This window comes from Octodon degus, unplaced genomic scaffold (genome assembly GCF_000260255.1).
Source record: "Octodon degus isolate 3935 unplaced genomic scaffold, OctDeg1.0 scaffold00053, whole genome shotgun sequence".
In the NCBI taxonomy this organism is placed as follows: Eukaryota; Metazoa; Chordata; class Mammalia; order Rodentia; family Octodontidae; genus Octodon; species Octodon degus.
Window position 1 is genome coordinate 5,077,342 of NW_004524629.1, and position 21,496 is coordinate 5,098,837.

Consider the following 21,496-nt stretch of genomic DNA (forward strand, 5'->3'; position numbering starts at 1 on the left):
CCTGGCAAGTGTGAGATCGTGAGTTTGATCCTGGGAACCAAAAAAAAAAAAGGAAAGAAATAAAGAAAAAAACAAAAACCCCCACGTGCTCAGTCTTTCCATGTGTTCTCTGCAGAATTCTATGACATTGTTATACATCATTGATTTACTTTACGTTAAATTAATTAAAAGAAATAATGTAGCTGGCATGAACAGTTTGGGACCAAATATGAGTAATTCTTTGTGACCCTGTAAGTCAATGATTGGATGCAGAATTACCTATCTGTGCTAGAGAGTAACCTAGCTCTTATCATGGGGCATTAGGAATGAAGGTCAGGTGTAATCCATTGAGTCTTCTAAGCTGTTTTAGAGACTTTTTTTTATTAAAAACTTTCAATCTTATAGTTAATGTAATTAAAGTTTAATTATCTTAAAATTTTTATAGGATTCCTATAATATTGAAAAATATTTCAGAAAATCTATATTTGCTGAAGAAGATAATATTTGCCTCTGCTAACACTGAACCTGACCTGAGGCCCAGCAGTAATTTTAACTTACTCTCTCTGGAGGATTCAACTGCTGATGGAGAACAACAGAAACAAGCGAGGGAACAGAACATTTTTACCAATGTTAAAGATGAGACATGGGACACGACACTTGATAATTTAATTAAACATAGTGGAGAAGATGTCCTTGGAAATCCAATTAAACAAGAAGATGATGGCTTTGAAGATGGAACAAAAGACAATAAATTGAAAGAAAATATGGAAAGAACTTGTTTGATGTCATTAGATATTACAGAATACGACCTCCAGATTTTGGAACAGCAAGCTCAAGAAAAAGATGTTAGTGATGTCTCATTTCAATCTGAGGTACTTAATAAAGCAGAGATAACTTTTTACATTGATAACAGGGCTAACTTCTGTAAAGAGACATGTGGTAAATAATGTAAGTCGTATGGGAGAAACACTTGCTGCTGCACACAGTCCATTCTGTCTTCATAGTGTGAAAGCAGCCATAGACAAATGTACCTTCTGAGTTTAAATAAAATCTTATTTACAAAGATAGTCAGTGGGCCATATTTGGCTTATGAACCATTATTGGCCACTCCTAACTTAATATAATAAACAGCATTGTAAAGTTTTATAGTGTTAATAGACATTTGTTATAAGTTGCTATTTTATTATGCTTTTACATAGATATCTCTGCTTTTTTGTATTCTTTACATATATGCTATTACTCATTGTTTTAAACTTGATTTTTGGAGGAAGCTTGTATTTTCTCGCACAGAATTCTTGTTAGGGTAAGAAATATTTTAATAAATACCTGATGTTTTTGCTTTATACTAGTTCTCACAATCATCTGGGGAGTAAATAACATTTTTTTTAATTTCTAAATTTTTTGTGTTTTCATTCATAGAAATTAGTTATGATGCTCATATTCTTGAGAATTTTGCGTATCTTGCAATAAATGCTTAAGATTTTAAAACCATTTTAATAGAATTATTTTCTCATTTTTCTAACGAAGAAAAAATCTTTTTAATTATATTAGTAACTGTTTCCATTAGTTTGTGAAAGTTTTTGTTTTAAAATTGTTTACAAAATATCCTCAGAGCATTTGCAAAGTAACTTTCTTCTTCAGTAAGTACCCTTTGTTAACATCTATTTACCCTTTAATATTCCAAAAATTTCTTATTAGGCATATACTTTCAAATTTGTGTATTTCATATAGTATAGAATTATGATTGTAATTTCATGACTTCTAGACCAGTTATTGCCTTTTTAATAACATTAACTTTTTTCTTTATTCATTAAAGACTTTATTTAAAAAGTAATTTCTTTTTGTAAACACTTTAAACATTGTTTAACCTAAAATTTGGAGATTTAAGACCGTACTTTTTTTTATTTCACTAAGTATTAGGCATTTTGTGAGCATATCTTTTCTAAATTTTTTTGTGAGCATTTTGTGTATATTTTAATGCTATTGAGTATTTACTTCCTGAGGCTTGGAAAATTAATAAGATTCCTCATATCCAAACTTAGGTAAAAACTAAGTGAATAATATAGCAGACACTTTTTCAAATTTATATAGATCCTATTTGTAAAATATTTAAAGATTTGTAGTCACACTAAATTTTTTATTTATTTATTTATTTATTTATTTATTTAGTACAGGGTCTCACTACTCAGCTTGGATTCATAACAATCCTCTTGTCTCAGCCTCCCCAGCACTGGGATTACAGGTGTGCACTACCACATGATGTTTCCATGGCTGGCATGATGCTTTTGCTGGGGATTCTGGGACCTGTATGGTGTGCGGTACTGGATATTGAACCTAGGTTCTTGCATTGGTCACCCAGGTGCTTAGACTACTGAGCTATCTCCCCACCCTCCAAATTTACTTTTTAAATCAGTTGCTCTAAAAAAAATGTACTGTTATTGACTTTTTAAAAATTGGTAGTACTAGAGGTAGAATCAGGCACTGAGCTATAATCCCCAGCCACTTTTTAAAATTTATTTTATTCTGAGATAAGATTTTTGCTAAGTGCCTAAATTGCCCAGGGTGGGCTCAAATTTGCAATCTTTTTGCCTCAGACTCCCAGAGTGCTGGGATTATAGACATGTACTTTCACCTGTACAGATTTTTTTCAACATTTGACGTTTAGCCATGGTTGAACTTCTCACTTTTTACTCTAGAGTAGGGATTTTACTTCAAGTCTGTGAGTCAAAGCTGTGTAAGTTTTAAACTTTCTTTCCATTTGATTCTTTCCTTTATCCTTCCACTTTTTTTCTGTCATATAAACATATAAGTATGATTTGTACATTTATCTTTAGAGAAAAGATGGCTAAAGATAAGTAGCATTGATAACTTTATTTTGTAGAAAAGAGGGTAATCAATTACTGGAAATTAATTTTGAAATGCTTTTTTTTTTTTTAAAGCACTTATCTCCCAGTAATAATGAAAAAGATTCTTCTTATACAATTGAAAGTGATGAGGATTTAGAAATGGAGATGCTTAAGGTATGTTCAAAATTATGAAAAATTACTTCATGTTCTTTCCAAAGGACACTTAAAGTATTACTGAATTGTAAACTAGATCCTATCACATTATTTCCAGTTGTATAACTTTATATTTGTTTTCCAATTCATATTTCATTTTTATATGATGCATGAGTAATATTCTATAAGTAGTATACTGATTTGCATATGTTCTGTGTTCCTTTTACATCACTATCTTTTAATTCTTTTCTGGAATAGAGGTAGTGATTAAGCTCTTCAGTTTGACATTGGTTTCTTTTCTCATCTACATATGTCCCCTTGTATTTGGACATTCTGCTTTTATATAGTCAGTAATCTTTACCTACTTTGGTATTTGTTAGTATGGATTTTAAATATCTTGTATACTTTTCTAACAGTTTAAATGGTTGAATTTTACAGTTATATTATGAACATTGAATGTATAACTTACATATTTTTTACACTTTTACTCAAAGCCAAGCTGGGGATGCAACTCTGTGGTAGTTTGTGCTTAGCATAAGCATTGTTCTGAATTCAATCCCCAGTGATAAAAAAGAAAACGAAGAAAGAAAAAACCAATGTAGCCAAAGTAAGGGAAACATAGAAGAAAACACAAGTGTTCCATATGTATACTTTTTATTCCTGATCTTTAGATTGATCAGACTTTTCTTTTTGTGAAGTAAGAGTAATTTTTTATTTTTTACTTTTGAGGCCTAGTTGTAGCAATTGCAATGACGATAATTAAAAACATAGGTTCTGAATCTAGATGTAGATTTGAGTTGCTCCTTTCCCTTTATTGTCTGTGTGACTTTTCTTACCCCTTTTGAAGCTCAGTTAACAGTTATTATTTAAAGTATTGCTGAGAGCCTAGCATAGAGCATAGCATTCAGTTAAGTATTTATTAAATATAAGCTAAATCATAATTCCTGTATTTATCAACCATTTCTCTGAGGAATACTATTTAATTGTGTAATATATTGATAGAATTATTGTGGACTTGTACAAACAAAATATTCTCTGTAATGAATCTTAGGCAACTTGGTTGCCGGTGTTAGAGAACTTTATTTTACAGTGCTTTCTAAATATGTTTGTGGGCTTGAATAAAAATTAAAAGCAGAATCACTTTTTGTTCTTTTCAGGCCTAAAATGAGTACACTGTTTTTTTTAAACACAGCAAAAATAATAAATGGAAGGTTTCATGGAAAGAGTACATGAGAACTATGGTTTAACAAAGCCTTCCATATCATTTTTTAGTAAAAAGTTTATGGATAAAATTAAAATATGTTAACATTCCTGAGATGATATTTTTGTTGAGAGAGAAAAAGTATGATAAAGCCAAATTTAAAAAGAATAATTTTATTTCACATATATACTACTCCTTTCCTGAAATTTTTAAAATCTTGTATTTTTTAAAAAAAATCCAAAACCACATTTATCATTTGTTTATATTTTAACCCTTACCCTTACTCAAGAATATGACTGATGTGTTCTATAAAGAAACTCATTGGGGCTGAGGGGATAGTTCAGTAGAATAAGCGCTTGCCTGGCAAGTGCAAGGTTCTGAGTTTAATCCCCAGTACCACACACACACATACAAAAAAAAAAAAAAAAAAAGAAAAGAAAAGAAAAAAGAAACTCATTGCAAAAAAAAATTAAAAGATTTAAACGTATATTTATCACCTGAGAATTGAAACCATTAAGTAAAATAAAGAATTGAAAGTTTTAAATTATCCAAATTTAAAATTTATGATAGACTTTCCCAGGGGCAGTTCATTATATGCTATTAATGAACCTTGTTTATGCTGGAAGTATTCCATCTTTGGCCTTGTGCCTTGGAAACTATTCTTGAGCACATATTTATAGAGTAACACACATGTTTTTTTGTGTTATTGCTTGTACAGCTGCCAGCTTTGAACAAAAATGTAGGCCATGTTAATAATCTTTTGTGTTTTGGTGAAAAAGATATGATACTGTCAAAGACTTTTACAATGCCTTTGAAACTTTCAGTCTTTAGAAAACCTAAATAGTGATGCTGTAGAAAGAATTCATTCTAAGTACTCAGAAACAAAAAGAAGTTTGAGTCTTCCTATTAAAGAAGATGACAAAAATGAAGTCATTGAAGAGGAAGAAGGTGAGGATGGTAAGCAATGAAATATGTTTGCTGTGACTTGTGATACCTACTACTGCCTTTAGTTTATGGTATAGTTTCAAATGTTTGGAAATTTAGGGGCTTTGAAGCATTTAACTAATTTGTTAAGTCCTATAAACTTTTTGTTACATTCTTTAGTGCTGTCATATCTGTGAAGCACTTTACTGTTTCTAAAAATAGGTAATGAAAGTCTTGTGTCATTCAGTGAATCTGGTGATGTAAAGCTTTTCATTCTGAATTTTAAACTTTGCATGGGTTAATTGTCATAAAATCATTTACTAAATATTAAAGATCATTGCAAAGGACATGGATACATAGCATCTGCTCTTCAGAAGCTTATTATTTAAACAAATAATAGTTTAAAAGAACAAAATGGGCTAATTTTTAGGTTTTCTGTTAAAGGATATACTAAGTTAATTTTTCATTAAGTGAAAAAAATTATGGCAAATCAGGATCTTTTTATAAAGTAGAACTCACACTAGACTTAGACCTCATGGACATAATATGGAAGTAAACATTTTATAGGTGAAAAGTATATATGAATGTATTGATAATATGTCTTCTTTCTTTCCTTATATTAAATATAAGTATCATTTGTCCAGAGCTAAATCCATTTCTGTTTAGAAGTGTTGAAGTTGAGAAGTGTAGTAGTTAGCTTTAAATTGTTTAGTGATGACTGATTTCTTTTTTGCCCTTCCTTTGCCATTCTTGAATTTTTGGACCTAAAGATATAGTGAAAGTCACATGGGTGGAGCTAACATAGTAGCCTTGCTGTACTCTGCAGTTAGGATTTTGGTCAGAATTTAGGTAGGTAAGTTTAATTAATAATTACTAAGTTAGATTTAGTTCACTACACTTGATTTAGCTAAATAAATGTATTTATTTATTTATTTATTTGTTTGTTTGTTTATTTATTTCTGACAGACCAGGGATTGAACTCAGGCCCTTGCACTTGCCGGGCAAGCACTTATTCTACTGAGCCATTTCCCCAACCCCTAGCTAATTAAATTTAGTTAACTAGGTTTGGGTAACTGAAGTGAAGATTTTGTTTTATTTGTAGATTTTGTGATGTTAATGTAATAGCTGATTATCATTAATTGAAAGTTGACTATATTGTAAAATTGGATTGGTATATTGCTATTTCATTGTAGATGTAAAAATCTAAGAAGCATAGCTGATTCTAAAATATCAGTATTTTATTGTGCTGGTAAAATGTGAACCAAAACAAAATTTTAAAATTTAATAATAATGTTAGGGTCAGGACTGATACCCAGAGCACGATATGGGGTTAGAATGAAAAGAAAACAGTAAATTGTGGTACTTACCATTATATTCTTTAAAAAAAAAAATTAAATAAACTTTTCCTTCCCATTTATCTTGTGTTATTTCTATTGGAACATAATAGCCATTTTATTTTATTTTAAGACTGTTATTTGCCAGAACCCACTGCAAAGCAAGTTATTTGCCTCAAGACTTATTTTGGCCATCATAGTTTTAAACCGTGAGTATAATCTCAGTCAATTAAATTACATATTTTAGTATTTTTTTCACAGGGGAAAAAAGATGAATTATTTAGTAGTAGCTTTGTGATAATAATTATAGTCATATTTTCCACACCGTAATTCCTGAAGTGACTACAAAATTATTTTAAAATATATGATTAATAAAATTTATTGCTGAAAATCATGTTTATAAGCAAGGAAAGTGGCTTTCTTTTAACTGAGTGGTTCTGCATTGAAACTGAAGCTATTAATGAATTTCCATTTAGTGTTTTTGTTTTTCATTAGGTATTTGTGTGCCTATTTTGCATATATTGCCCAATGATAAACTTAACATACTCAAATTGTATTTGTAAGTAAAAATTAATAAAAGTAAGGTAAACAAGTAAGTTATTATAAAAGTTGTAAGAATGTAAAAATTAAGAATAGATTTTTCAAAAAAAAAAGAGAATAGATTTTTCCAGTTTTAAGCATTCAAAACAGACTTCATTGAAACATTTCTTTCCTTTTTTTCCTTTCAAACTTAAAATTTTTAGAATTAAAGCATATCTTACATATAGGAAAGTACACATAGGGGTTCAACACATCTTAATCTTTTTATTCTTTTTCTCTCCTCCCATGTGTATATCCATCACCTAGATTCTGCTGTTTATATTTTACTACACTTGTTTTATCACATATCCAACTATCCCTCTCTCTATCGATCTGTCACAATATTAAAATGCATGTCAGGGTCATTTTTTTTTTTTTTTTTTTTTTTGATGTTTTTGTACAGGGTCTTACTACGCAGCTCGGACTTGTAGTGATCCTCCTGTTTTCAGGTTAGTGAATTTTGATAAACTGAGCACCCGGTGCAAGCAGCACTTAGGTAAGATCATTCAGCCTAGCCTAGCAGAGACCACTTTTTTGAGTTTTTCCTTGAGATTGTAAAAGAGAAATTTTCCAGCAGTTGGGTAGTTATAGCCTTTGTAAGCATTTTTTTTTCTCCTTTTCCAATGAGACTTTTTGCTATATTTTAGATACATAATGATCACATTGATTATTTTTATTTATTTATTTTTTATCTATTTAGTACAGGGTCTCGCAGCATACGTTGGACTGGTAGTGATCCCCCTGTTTTCAGCCTCCCAAGTGCTGGGATTACAGGCACACCACCATGTTCAGTCTCAATCGCAGTCTTAGCATGCCCTGGGAGCAGGGCTAGTATGGCACATCAGGGATGGAAACCTGGTCCCTACATCTACCTAAGTGGGTACTTTAATCCGCTGAGCCATCTGGCCAGCCCTGATCACATTCATTATTAAAAATTTGTATGTGTGTGTGATATAACTTGTTTCTTTTTCTTCCATTTCCCTTTCCTCCCTTCAACCCCTCCTCATTTACAAAAGCTTTGTTTCCATTTTTTTCATTTTTTAAGCTTTTCTCCCTCCTTTCTCTCTTGTTCCTCTCCCCACTGGAATATTTTCTTCCTATTTCATAATATCTTTTATACATTTCAGTTCTTATTTATGCTTTTGATTTCTCATACCAGAAAAACAATGTGTTATTTACATTTGAGTGTCCAATTTATTTTAAGAGCATGGTCTTTAGGTACATCCATTTATCTAGACATATCTTAAAAAGATTATAAGAAAGTTTTCTAAGATAAAGGTGAAAAAAATTTTAAATTTTGATTAGTATATGTTTGCAATATATAATGATCTACTCATCATGTGGAGTGTTGCATGTACCTAACACATCTTAATCTTTTTATTCTCTTTTTCTCTCCTCCCATGTATATATCCATCACCTAGATTCTACTATTTATATTTTACTACACTTGTTTTACCATATATCCACATATCCATCTATTCCTCTCTCTATTGATCTGTCAGAATATTAAAATGCATGTCAGGGTCAATTTTTTTTTTTAATGTTTTTGTACAGGATCTTACTATGCAGCTCAGACTCGTAGTGATCCTCCTGTTTTCAGCCTCCCCAGCACTGGGATTACAGGCATGCACCACCACACCTTGACTTGGTGGCTGGCTCAGTGCACCTGGGGACGGGGCTAGTGTGGCACATGGCACCGGGGATCAGTATATTGCTAAGATAACTCAGCAATGTAAGCACCTGCCTGGCAAGCACAAGGCCCTAAGTTCAATCCCCAATGCAAATAAAAAAAGAATACTACCATTACTGCAAAAGTTCTCTTATTTTAATCTTACACCATTTCTCTTAAATATTTGATTCTTTTGGATATATCTTCTAGTGTGAAGCTTGAAATTTATTTTGTACTTTAAGCATGTGTAATAAAATTTAATACATATGGAACTCCTAATTCAGCCAGACTGAATGGGAAGTTGATTAATGGTGTTTCCTTATTGTAAAGTTCTAGTGTGTGTGTGTATTTATATATGAAACTCAAAATTAGAAATGAAATTCTGTTATTTGAAGTAGAAAATGAAATGAGTTTCAACTTATCATTTGAGTTTTCATTGATCAAATAAAATAGCTATTTGCTTTTTACCTTCAAGGGTTCAGTGGAAAGTTATTCATTCCGTTTTGGAAGAGAGAAGAGATAATGTTGTTGTCATGGCAACTGGTAAGTAATATTTAAGTGAAAAACCTAATCCTTCAAAAACTAAAACGTAAAGGGTTTAAAGTGCTAACCTTTTGTTAAACTCTCAAAATACTAATACAAGTGGTTTAAAATAGAGAAGAGAGTGAACAGGGAATAGATGTTGAAATTTATGCATGGAATAGTTTTTAGGAAGACGATATATTGGTACTGATCATTCAGCCATATAAGGACATGGTAAGAAGATGTTTATTTTTTATCTTTTGAATGTATTATTTTTCACTTTAAGGCTATGGAAAGAGCTTGTGCTTCCAGTACCCACCCGTTTACTTAGGAAAGATTGGCATTGTCATCTCACCTCTTATTTCCTTGATGGAAGACCAAGTGGTCCAACTTGAGTATGTAATGCTTTCATTGCCACATCATTACCCTCTTGCCTTACTCGAGAAATGAAAAATCTGATGTACTGTGTGTTAAAATTGAGTTCAAAATAATACATTGCTGCAAGTTGTGTTTTATCCCTACTAGTAATAAATGATACTTCAATGGAAGAACTTACCTTCCTCCTTTTTTTTTTTTTTCTTTTTCTTTTTTCTGGTTCTGGGTATTAAACCCAGGGCCTTGCACATGCTAGGCTAGTGCTGTATCACTAATCTATATCTGCAGCCTTTGTCTTCTCTCTTGATGTTTCTAAAAATCAAGGTAATTAGGGGGCCTTGATGAAATTTTCTAAAAATTAATATTTATTATCTTAAAATTAATTGCGTTACTTGTACTCTAGTTTGGTAAGAAATACATGGAAGTTATTTTTTATCTCTGAAAACCTTTTTATCTCTTCAACCCAAGTTATTGATGAAAAACTCAACCTTAAAAATTTGTCTGGCTCATGAAAGACTTTATTAAGTTAGTGAGATAAGGGAGAGAAAAAATTGCAGAGAACATGAATGCTCGTTATAACTTTTTAAATTTGTTCTCATTTAAAATGATACTAACATCTGGGGCCGGGGAGATGGCTCAGTGGAATAAGCACTTCCCTGACAAGCACAAGGGCCTGAGTTCAATCCCTGGTTCTGCCAAAAAAACTAAACCCTCCCCCCGCAAAAAAAAAAAAATTAAATAAAATGATACTAACATTTGTAATGTGTACATTGCTCTGAAATGTTTGTTGTTCTTGTTATAGAATGTCCAACATTCCAGCCTGTTTCCTTGGATCAGCACAATCAAAAAATCTTCTAGAAGATGTTAAATTGTGAGTTACTCAGGTGACTATGGCATATGAGAAAGTTCTGTACAGAAATATTTTACTGATTGCATGAGAAGTCCATGGTTTAAGTGTATTTTGTAGTACATAGTATAATTAATTTTACAGTGTTTCTAACTTAGAAGGCTCTGTTATTTTTAGTTCCTGAGCTATAAAATTAACATTATAGTCACTGGCCAAATAGCTCAGCGGGGTAAGGCACCTCCAAGCAGGCTCAGGGGTCAGGGGTCTGATCCCAGGGCCTGCCGTGCCAGCCATGCCCCTGGGGTGCACTGCGATGGCAGTTGAGATTGGTCGTGGTGGTGCGTGCCTGGCTATAAACAGGCAGATAACTATGAGTCAGATCTAGTACTGAGACCCTGAACACCCTGTAGACCCTTCCCTAAAATACAAAAATACGAAAAAACACTGTAGTCATGGAGTTATAAAAGTTTGATTTTGGTGATTGTTGATTGGAGTAAGAAAGGCAGGGGAAGAGGAAGGAGTGGATTAAGAAAGGTACTAGTAGAAGAGGTTTTTTTTTTTTTTTTTTAAAGGCTCAGGATGCCTTCAGGGCATTTCTAGTATAGCTTTAGGATCTGGGGATCAAACCGCAGCAACCTGAGCCTGACTGCTCTGTTTAAGCAGTCACTTGAACAACTGAGCTAATGGGCAGGTCCCTAAGAAAGGTACTAGTAAACTTTGCAGGTGTACCAATATAATTCAAACAATATCTGCATCTGCTTTATTTACCCATGAGGAAACTGAGGCCCAAGACAAATAATTTTCCCACAGTCACACAGTGAAATTTTTGAACAGGGACTAGACCAGTGATGACAAACCTTTTAGAGCTGTCAGTGATAAAACAGCTTGCTGTAGTATGTGTGCTATAGGTCTGCCACTAATTTCTCACCAGTTCTTTCATGATGCAAGAAGGATATCACCTTAAATACACTAAAAATACATGTATATAAATATGTACACACTAACAATATATGTGCATATTAATATATGTATACACATATATAAGTACATACATTGTACATACATGTATTTAATAAGTTTTGAGTGATGCACACAAATATGTAACCCAAACCCCTATCAAGATGGTAGGGTATTACTGTGACTCTAGAAAGTTTCTTTATGTCCCTCCCCATCGATCTTTCTCCACTTACAACCTGAAGCAAATCAGTGTTTTAAATTTTTCTTTTATTTTTTTGGCCTGGTATACTTTTGGAAAGTTTCAGTTAGGTGCTATCACTAAAAAATCTGATGTCACTTAAGAATCCAGCATTCTAGTTTCTTTTGAAACATCAAAAGATCTGGTAATATGAGGTCTACATTCCTGCATGTGACAACCAGTTGGAGATGGTATCTGCTGTTCATATCTGTGGGGCTTGTGCTCTGGCTCCTGAAGTTCTAAGCTGCCAAACAAACTGCAATGGACACTACATCTGCCACATGGCTCCTACACCATATGTGTGTTTGAGGCAGTCTGGCAGAAAGGACCAAAAGAGAGGCTAATTAGAAGTTGTCCAGTTCAGTACTTTCCACTTCCTGTAGGTCTCAGCACACAAAGGAGGGCAGAGTACAGCAAGTAGGAAGCGGGGTGGAGTGTTCTACTCGAAGCAGTTTTCAGCCTTTTTGTGGTCACTGTTCATTGCCAGCAGTGTCCCAGGCCTCCTATATGTCCTGCCCCGGTTCAAGCCACCCTTTGGGAAACAGACTGGTGCAAATACAGAGCTTGGTGTCTCTTCAGGCCATTTCTTCTCCACATCCTATCAGATCTGGGCCCCACACCTCGGTTTCATCCTGAGCCTGAGCAGCAAGCCTGTAGGCAAAGGCTTCCTACCCTTCATGCAACTCAGCCAAAGGTACACCAGGGATTGCAGCCTTGTCACAGTAGTCCAACATGATGTTAACAGTGCAGGGAGCCCCGTTCACAGACAGGGCTCTGCAGGAATCCACGTCGTACTTCACTGTGTTCAGGCCTCCCTCCGGATCCACCTTGAATTGCTCCTGTTTTTGAGCTGCAGTATGCTTCTAAATCCTCTTCCCCAGGCTGGGTCATGTACATGGTGAAATGTCTTATAACTAGTGGTGATACCCGAGGGGCGGAAAAGCTCCTTTTATGTGCTAGTAGAACTTGTCATCCTCTCAGTCGCAGCCCCAGAAGTGGTTAGACATCCCATTGCACAGCTGGTAATGCTGCTTGGAGAGAAGGAAGATGCCATCCACATAGGTCTTGTAATGGTAGAGTGGGTGGAGGTCTGGGGGAGCCACATGGAAAGGCCTCACACCAGGGAAGCCATATGCCAGCTCCTCATTGAAGGGAGCAGGTCCACCCCGTGCATGGCAATGCAGCCTGCTGTTGCTGCTCTCCAGGAACCCCACATTGATGAGTGCTACTTGGTTGAACAGAAACGGACCACCTGGTTGAGTATGTGGATGTGATACTGGATTTTATTCCTGCTCAGAAAGCAATGCATATGGGGCATGAAGACCAGGAGCTCCTCAAGCATTCACAGAATAGCACCAACACTGCCAGGCGATGGGGGCCCCAGAATGCATCTTCTTCCCAGTGCTCAGGGCAACTCTAGGGGGCAGTCCTAGAACGGACATGGGGTCTCCTGCACTAGTTCCCTGGCTGCCCTGGCCACATCACCAGAACATCTGAGTTGCAGCCAGAGTAGGGAGAAGAATCCCAGTAAGAGACAGGCAACGAAGAGGTGAAAGACAGAACACTTCCCAGGGAGGCCACTGAGGAGCCAGCTGGACCTCTGGGTGGGGAACATCATGCGCAGAGGCTGTGGCGCATCGAGTGCAAGCTCCAAGCCAGCCCATCCCATTGGGCTTCCAGGGCCTATGCAGTGCCTCCGCCTCCTGCCCCGCCCAGACCCCAGTGCTTTAAATTTTTCTGTGCAATTTTTTCTGTGGTATAATTTTTTTATTTTTTATTTTTTTTCCATAATTTTATTGGTAAACAGCAATGAGACAATTTCAAACCAAATTGGTAGGACAGTTTCAATAATTAACACATTGCATACATTCTTCCTAGTGGTTAATTGCTGTACAAGATGCGGACTTGATATCCTATTTACAAACAGCATTAGAACAAATCCCTCTATTCTTAAGAGAATGTAACTATATATCTATCCTAACCACTTTGAATACACAGATACAAAATGCTATAATTTCATGTAAATGGAGTCACATAAGATGAACTTCTTTCTGGAAGACTTTTTTATTCAGCATAATGTCCTTTTGATTCCTCAATATTGTCACATATGTCAGTAGTGGTCTTTTTAATGTCTGAGTATGAATGTATGATAGTTTTTTTTTTTTTTTTTACATTTTGTCATTGGTCGATGTGTAGGCTGTTTCTAGTTTTGAGCTATTAGTAAGGAAGTGGATGTTACTATTCCAAAACATTGTTTTTGTGAACATCTGCTTTATATATTTGAACATTTTATTTACCTTTATTGAGGTATAATGGATTTACAGTAAATTTTATATATTGAAAATATATAATTTGGTACATTGTAACGTATGTACACATCTATAAAACCATCATCAAAATTCAGATAATGAACATAATCATCACCTGTGAAGTTTACTGGTACTTTTCTTAAATCCTTCTTTTCTCTTTCCCTACCTTTCCACCCCAGTTACCAGGAAACTGTTAATCTGTTTTCCATCACTATAAATCAATTTGGGTTTTCTAAAACTGTATAGACATGGAGTTAATTGTACACTATATGTTCTTTCTTTTACTTAATGCCACATAATTATTGTGTGATTCATCCATAACATTACATTTATTAATAGTTCATTCCTTTTGTTATTAAGTAGAATACATTATGTGCATATGTTACAATGTATCATTTTATCTGTTAATAGATATTTGGAATGTTTCCATTTTAGAATAGTGGTAAAGCTACTCTGAAAATGTGTTTTCATTTCATTGGTATATATGAGTGGGATGACTGGGAAGGTTTTGGTTTAACTTATTGTTACCAGTTAAGGTTAAATTGACATAACATAAAATTTATCATTTGTACTGGTAAACATTTGGTAGCTCTTGGTGTGTTAATAACGTTATATAACAGCCATCAGAAATTCCAAATACCGATTAACCAGACTCTACTAGCTGCTCCCTTTTCTATTGCATTCTAACCACTAATCCACTGTGTGTCTCTATTTAATACATCTGCCCTGAACATTTCATGTAAATGAACTCATTTTTTTTGTGTGTCTGTCATCTTTCCTTAGCATTATTTTATTAGTATTTCATTTTTTATTATGTCTGAATAATATTCCACTGGATGGGTATTCCACATTTTGTTTATCCATTCACTAGTTGTGGACACTTGGGTTATTCTTACTTGACTTTTTGGAATCATAGTACTTTGAATATTTATGTAAAAGTTTTTTTCTTTTTTATGAATTTAGGACAAGGTCTACATGGTGTACTGGGTCTCACTACATAGATGGGACTCATAGTGATTCTCCTGTTCTCAGCCTCCCAAGTGCTGACATTACAGATGCAAACTACCACACCCAGTCTCAGTCAGCGCCCCTGTGGTGGGCCTGGCATGCCCAGGATCAAACCCCAGTGACTGCGTCTGCCTCTATCTGTCTGGCCAGAAATGTAAAATTTCTGGAGAATGGTCATATGATTTTATACTCCATGTTCCCTAGGAATGTATGAAATTCCTCCCATCCTTGACATTTCTTGGCATGGCCAATCTTTAATTATACCAATTTTCATAGGGATTTAATAATTTTAAGTTTAGCACTATGTGTTAAATTTACTTTGTCCTACTAATTACGGGATTTTTCTTATACACTTACTGGCCATCTGTATATCTTGTTTGATGAAGTGTCTGTTCAAATCTTTTGTCCATTTTTTTATTGATCTTTTTCCCTTACTGAATTTTGTTAGTTACATATTCTGGATAGAAATCTTGTATTTTATTTATGTTTTGCAAACATTTTATCCTAACTCATGGCTTCTCTTTTTAATTTCTTCACAGTTCTTTTAAAAAGCAATAGATTTTCATTTTGATGAAGTCCACTTCTTCAATCTGTTCTTCTTTGGATTTTGCTTTGGTGTTTAAGAAATCCTTTACCTAGCCCAAGGTCACAAGATTTCATTTTATATTGCTCCTAAAAATTGTACAACTTATATTTTACATTTAGACCTATGATTCATTTTAGGCAAATTTTGTAATCTGAGGTGTTGCTTATATTTTATTTTTACATATGGATGTTCAGTTGTTCCAGTTAGCTATATTTGTTGAAAAGACTGTTTTTTCCACTAAATTGAATTTTTATGTTTATAAAAAAAACTTGACTAGCCAGGTATGGTGAAATATGCGTTGTACTCTTAGCTCCTTAGGAGATTGAAGCAGGAGGTGAAGAGTTTGAGGCCAGTCTTGGCTACTTAATAAGACACTTGACTTGTGTCAAAGTCGGTCTACTGCCATTCTGTTTTCTGTTCTGTAGATCCATTTGTCAGTCTTGTCTGTCATCCTTCCTTACTAGAGCTTTATTAAAACTTGAAGTCACATAGTACAAGTTTTCCAGTTTTGTTCTTTTCTTTAAAGTTTTTTTTTTTTTTTTAATTACTGGGGTTTGAACTCAGGACTCTGTGCTTGCCAGGCAAGCTCTTAGTCTACTGAGCTATCTGACCCAGGATCTTCTTTCAAAATTGATGTGGATTTTCTGGGATCTTTCTATTTCTAAGTATTTCAGCATCACCTATTGAACCAAAGTTCCTACTGAGATTTTGATTTGGGCTGTCTTGAATCTATATATCTAAAGAATTAGCTGCCTTGATAATTATTATCAGTCTTATTCTGAAGAAACGGCAAGGTAAAGTTAACCAACCTGCCTAAAGTCAGTTTACTTGTTAGCATTAGAATTCAGTTTCAGAACTGGGCAGTCTGACATCAAAAGTTTTTATATTATTTCCTGTGTTAATTAGAAAACTGTTAATTTCCTGAAGGTCAAGGTAATTTTTTTCTTTTAACTAATAGATTTCTAGGGAAAGTACAATATCCAGTAAACAGTAGATACTCTAGTATTTGTTTGAATGAATGTATTAACTATCTTAAACTCTGTAGGTGGAACATTGTTTCATCTCATTAACTCATTGTCTTTATTCAGTAAAAGGGGGGGGGCGGCGGGAGATGGCTCAGTGGAATAAGTGCTTCCCCAGCAAGCACAAGGGTCTGAGTTCAATCCCCGGTTCCGCCAAAAGGAAAAAAAAAAAAAAAATTTCAGTAAAAGGGAGAAAGACATTCTATATTTTGCCCAAGACCTAGTCTTTATAACAAATACCATCTTAATGACTATTTTATAATCTGTGCAAAGTAGAAATCAGCTTAAAAATAGTTTAAGGAAGTGCCGAATTTTATGTTAGGGATACAGTAATATTTCATGGATCCTGCTGAACAAATGTTAGCCCATAGAAAATGTCTGAAATTGAGTGTGGAAATTACAATAAAGCTTTGACTTTATGTACAGTCTCTGTGTGTCTTTCTCATTTTTTCTTTCCTTCTGAGGTGCTAAGCATTCTTGGCTTTTCTAGTCACAAAATAAAGGATGGCTGCTCTGTGGACCACCCCCCTTTTGTGTGCCACTGACTGGTTGTTTTCTGATCAGACTTCCATATTCTAGGACAGAGAGAAACTGGTCTGACATCCTATCCCTGGCCCAATAAATTTTAGGTGAAAAAGCAAAATATGTAGAATAAACATGGATACTGAAGGCTTCATCATGGGACAACAGGAAGTCTGGATTGTAGTTCTCAGAAAAGGAGTGTGATGATGGTTAGGATAATATCATGAAAAATTTATTCAGGCTTGATCATTTAACTCAAACACTGTAGTTTCTTGGACTAGACTGCTGGAAGTCAAGAACCTGGCTTTTAATGTCATCATAGTGCTAAATCCCCTCACAGGCATTGTCACATTTTATTTTGGTGCATTAAAGCCAAACACTTAATATTTGTGAATATGTAATTCATTTAGTTCTTTATAAGTGGCATACTTCATCATTTAAAGACATTAGGTATTTTGACTTGAAGTTATAATTCGTTGAGATGATTGTTTTCTTTACTGTGGCTTTTTTTCTTGTTTATATTTTGTTTGTTTTTCACAGAGGCAAATACCGGATTATTTATATAACTCCAGAATTCTGTTCAGGTAACTTAGATCTACTCCAGCAACTTCAGGCTAATATTGGTAAGTGATGAAATAGTATCTTTATAATTACTTACTGAATTATTACCCTAAGGAGTTAAACCTGTAGATAGATACTAGATTTAACTTTTTTTAAAGTTTATTTCCAGCATGTCCAAGAAATCTCTCTGACCTCCACTTTGTTGCTTTTCCTATTTTATCTCATACTTTTACCACAGAAATTTGGCTTGTTATAATTTCCTGTTCATATATCTGTTTTCTTCAGCTAGGGTATAAACTTTTTGAGGGGAAAATGCAATTCTTGTTTATATTTCCCTAGTGCAGTGATTGACACATGATTAGTTACTTAGATATATCATTAAATAAATATTGAATCCCATATTTTATGAAATTATAATTTACTATTTTTTCATATTTTTAATGTAAGGAGAATTTATGTAGTGGTTCTATCCTTGTGCATAATAATCACCCTTTAACCTTAGAAAGGTGTCACTAACTGGTCTTCAACCTTAAAAATTCTGATGTGATGGGCCTGGGGTGGAGCTTAGCATTGGTAATTTTTCACAGCTGATTCTGATGGGTAGTGAAGGCTGGGAACGATGGGTCCTTTGATACAAATGAATGTGTATGATTACAAATAAACATTCTGGGGAGATAGCTTGGCAGTCTAAGTTCCTGCCTGGCAAGCACAAGGACCTGAGTTTGATACCTGGTATCACATGCGGTGCCAGCCCCAGAACCCCTGGTGTGCTGTGCCAACCCCGAAAATGAACGAGTAGATGATCCTCCTTTTATCTACCTTGTATATTGTGAGATTTAGTTTTTCTCATTTTCTTTTATGTTAGAAATTGTGTATGTCATCTTGTACTACTGGCTTTTCTGAGGGACTTTCTGTGATACGATATGTAATCAGTTAGGGATAGTGATGCACTTAATCTCTGTATAAATGTCCTGACTCTTTCTGTCTCTTTTGATAGCTAATTTATGAAATAAGATTTAAGGCCTTATTGAAGAGAAATAGAACTGTTTACTTTTAAAGACATTGTTACAAGTGCTTAATAAAGATAGTTTTGACAGGAAAGTGCTAGTATTATACTTCTCTGAAGAATAATGAATAATGAAATTTAATAAATATATTATTTGAAGTAATATATAAATTTTTTTATTCTAATGCCTTTCATATTCATTTATCTTCCCTCCTCTATTCCCAGTACTTTTGATGTTATTTGGTGTTACATACTTATGCTTATGTTTTAATATGAACCAAATTAGTGTAGGTTTTTAAAATCTTTTTTTAAGTTTTGTATATTCTAAATGAAAACTATTGATTTATGTAAGTCTTTTCACTCCTCGAACTTTTTCCATTTGTATATTTTTTAAATAGGTATCACACTAATTGCTGTGGATGAAGCTCACTGTATTTCTGAGTGGGGACATGATTTTAGAAGTTCATTTAGGACCCTGGGCTCCCTAAAGACAGCACTCCCATTGGTAAGCTATGCCAAGTCTAATGCTTTGCAGTAACACTTAATGATTAGAGCATCTGGGGGTGAGGAATGAGCAGAAAACTGAAGCCTTCTACGTGAAAGGGCAAAATGGATGGTGTAAGGAAGGAGGGATTTTTCAAAATTCTAATCTTAGTTTCCAAGGTTGTCCTGCAGTTTATTGAGAAATACTATAAAACAAGGTTGGCAAACCTTTTCTAAAAGGACCGAATAATAACAATAATAGTTCTCCCTTGACAGGTGGTACATTTTAAAAGTTCTGGCAAATGCCTAAAACTGCATATAGTACCGAATCCTATATATGTTTTGTTTTTTTCCTGTACATACATATCTATGAAAAATTTTAACTTATTAAGTGTACATACAGTGAGAAGTTTATAAAAATGCTTTATAGTAAAATAGAAAAATATGGCAATATTCTGTAATAAAATTGCTGCATCACTAGTCTTGCTCTTTGGGGTCATTATTAAGTAAAAGAAGGGATGTCTGAACATAAGCATTGCTGTACCTTAAGTATCGATTTAAAAACTGGGATTGGTTACTAATTGGCTAACTGGTGGGTAGCATATACAATGTTGGGCAGTATGTGCATCAGGAATGCTTGCACATCAAAGGAAGTTTCTTCAAGGCAAGCAGAAGGATGCTTCATTTTTGGTGGATAGAGCAGATCAATATAAGACAGTGTCATCACATAGCTTAAATTCAAAACTTATATTTGCATCTGGAATTTTTCATTTAATATTTTTAGACAGTGGTTAACCACAACTGAAGCCATAGAAAAGTAACCTGCAGATAAACTGGGATAAGTGTGTTATGTCTCTGTCATATATTTTTCTCTGATTTTCAAAGAAACTCCTTAAAGAGTTTGCATATTGAATGCCTATAATCTGAGCAGTTCAAGAGGCTGAAACAAGACAATCACAAATTTAAGGCCAGCCTAAGGCAATTTAGGAGGACCTATTGCAAAATTAGAAAAAAAAAAATCTGGGGATATTGTTCAGTGGTAGATTGTATGTCTGGCATGCATGAAGTCTGGAGTTTAATACTCAGTACCACAAAACAAAATAAAAGAGTTAATGTATATTCCTCATTTGTGGGCTACAACAAAAGAGGCTGTGGGCTATATTCTCATGGGCCATAGTTTATAGATTGTTGCCATTGAAGTTTAGTTAGCTAGACTCTCATCTTCTCAGTGATGTTTCATCCATATGTCTTTACTTTAGGATATGGTAAAGCATGGTTACCCCTTCTTGTATCCTGTTGAGAACCTAAATATGGAAGTAATTTAATGGGGTTTAAAACAAGGCTTTTAGTATTAGAATACCACTTTCCTCCCTGATTATAAAGAATGGTAGTTCATATGAATGCTTTATATAGATGGCATGTTTTATGAGAGTGGCTTGAAAAGTCAGAATATTGGCAGTATTTTATTTGTAAAAATTATAAATTCACAGCAACTTATAAGCAAAACAAAAACATGTTGTTGTACTAGATACCTTTCACCCTTTTTCTCAAATAATAATGCCTTGCATGACTATTATGCAAACCAAACCTAGGAATATAACATTTGTACATTGGCCAAAGTTTATTCATGTTTCATCACTGTCTCAATATTGTATCTATGTGTATCGTTTTCTAAAAGTCTTATGTGGATTTATGTAACTAGTTTGCAGCTTAGGTACACAACTGTTCTATTACCAGAAACTATCTTTAGCTATCCTTCTGTAGGTATACCATAGTCCTCCCCACCCACAACCCTAGCCTTTCCTCAACTAATCTGGTTCCCATCTCTGTAATTCTTTAATTTTAAAAATGTTTTAGAGGGCCGGCCGAATAGCTCAGCGGATTAAAGCGCCTGCTAGCAGACGTAAGGGTCGGTGTTTGATCCCTGGGCCTGCCGTGCCGACCCCGTCTCCGGGGCACGCTGAGACAGCGATTGAGACTAGGTGTGGTGGCGCATGCCTGTAATCCCAGCTCTTGGGAGGCTATAAACAGGTAGATCACTATGAGTCCAATCTAGTAGTGAGACCCTGGACATCCCGTAGACCCTTCCTTAATGAAAAAAATGAAAAAAAAAAAGTTTTAGAAATGGAATCTGGGGCCAGGGAGATGGTTCAGTGGAATAAGCGCTTCCTTGGCAAGTGTAAGGACCTGAGTTCAATCCCTGGTTCTGCAAAAAAAAAAAAAAAAAATGGAATCATATAGTTGTATAGTCTTACAATCATATAGTCATACATATCTTTTGGCACTTGTTTTTCTCTTGGCCTATACTGTATAAGTTGTTATATTTCAAAAGTCCTTATTGCTATATGGTATACCATGTTGCCTGTTGTTAACCA

The 21,496-nt window shown here is 34.4% G+C and overlaps 1 protein-coding gene and 1 pseudogene across 9 annotated transcripts in view; one reads left to right on the forward strand and one right to left on the reverse strand.

Moving 5' to 3' along the window:
- Nucleotides 1-21,496, forward strand: part of Wrn (Werner syndrome RecQ like helicase) — a 154,083-nt gene that overhangs the window by 56,510 nt on the left and 76,077 nt on the right. For 8 of the 9 annotated variants that reach the window (XM_023717576.1, XM_023717581.1, XM_023717583.1 and 5 more), the window contains 9 exons: nucleotides 425-851; nucleotides 2,919-2,999; nucleotides 5,004-5,136; nucleotides 6,571-6,646; nucleotides 9,161-9,228; nucleotides 9,494-9,602; nucleotides 10,385-10,453; nucleotides 17,612-17,694; nucleotides 19,037-19,143. In XM_023717576.1, coding sequence (XP_023573344.1) covers nucleotides 425-851; nucleotides 2,919-2,999; nucleotides 5,004-5,136; nucleotides 6,571-6,646; nucleotides 9,161-9,228; nucleotides 9,494-9,602; nucleotides 10,385-10,453; nucleotides 17,612-17,694; nucleotides 19,037-19,143 — 1,153 coding nt within the window. The remainder of the gene's footprint in view (nucleotides 1-424; nucleotides 852-2,918; nucleotides 3,000-5,003; nucleotides 5,137-6,570; nucleotides 6,647-9,160; nucleotides 9,229-9,493; nucleotides 9,603-10,384; nucleotides 10,454-17,611; nucleotides 17,695-19,036; nucleotides 19,144-21,496) is intronic. The other variant, XM_023717582.1, reaches the window with a different exon arrangement.
- Nucleotides 12,309-13,293, reverse strand: LOC111817271 (annotated as a pseudogene).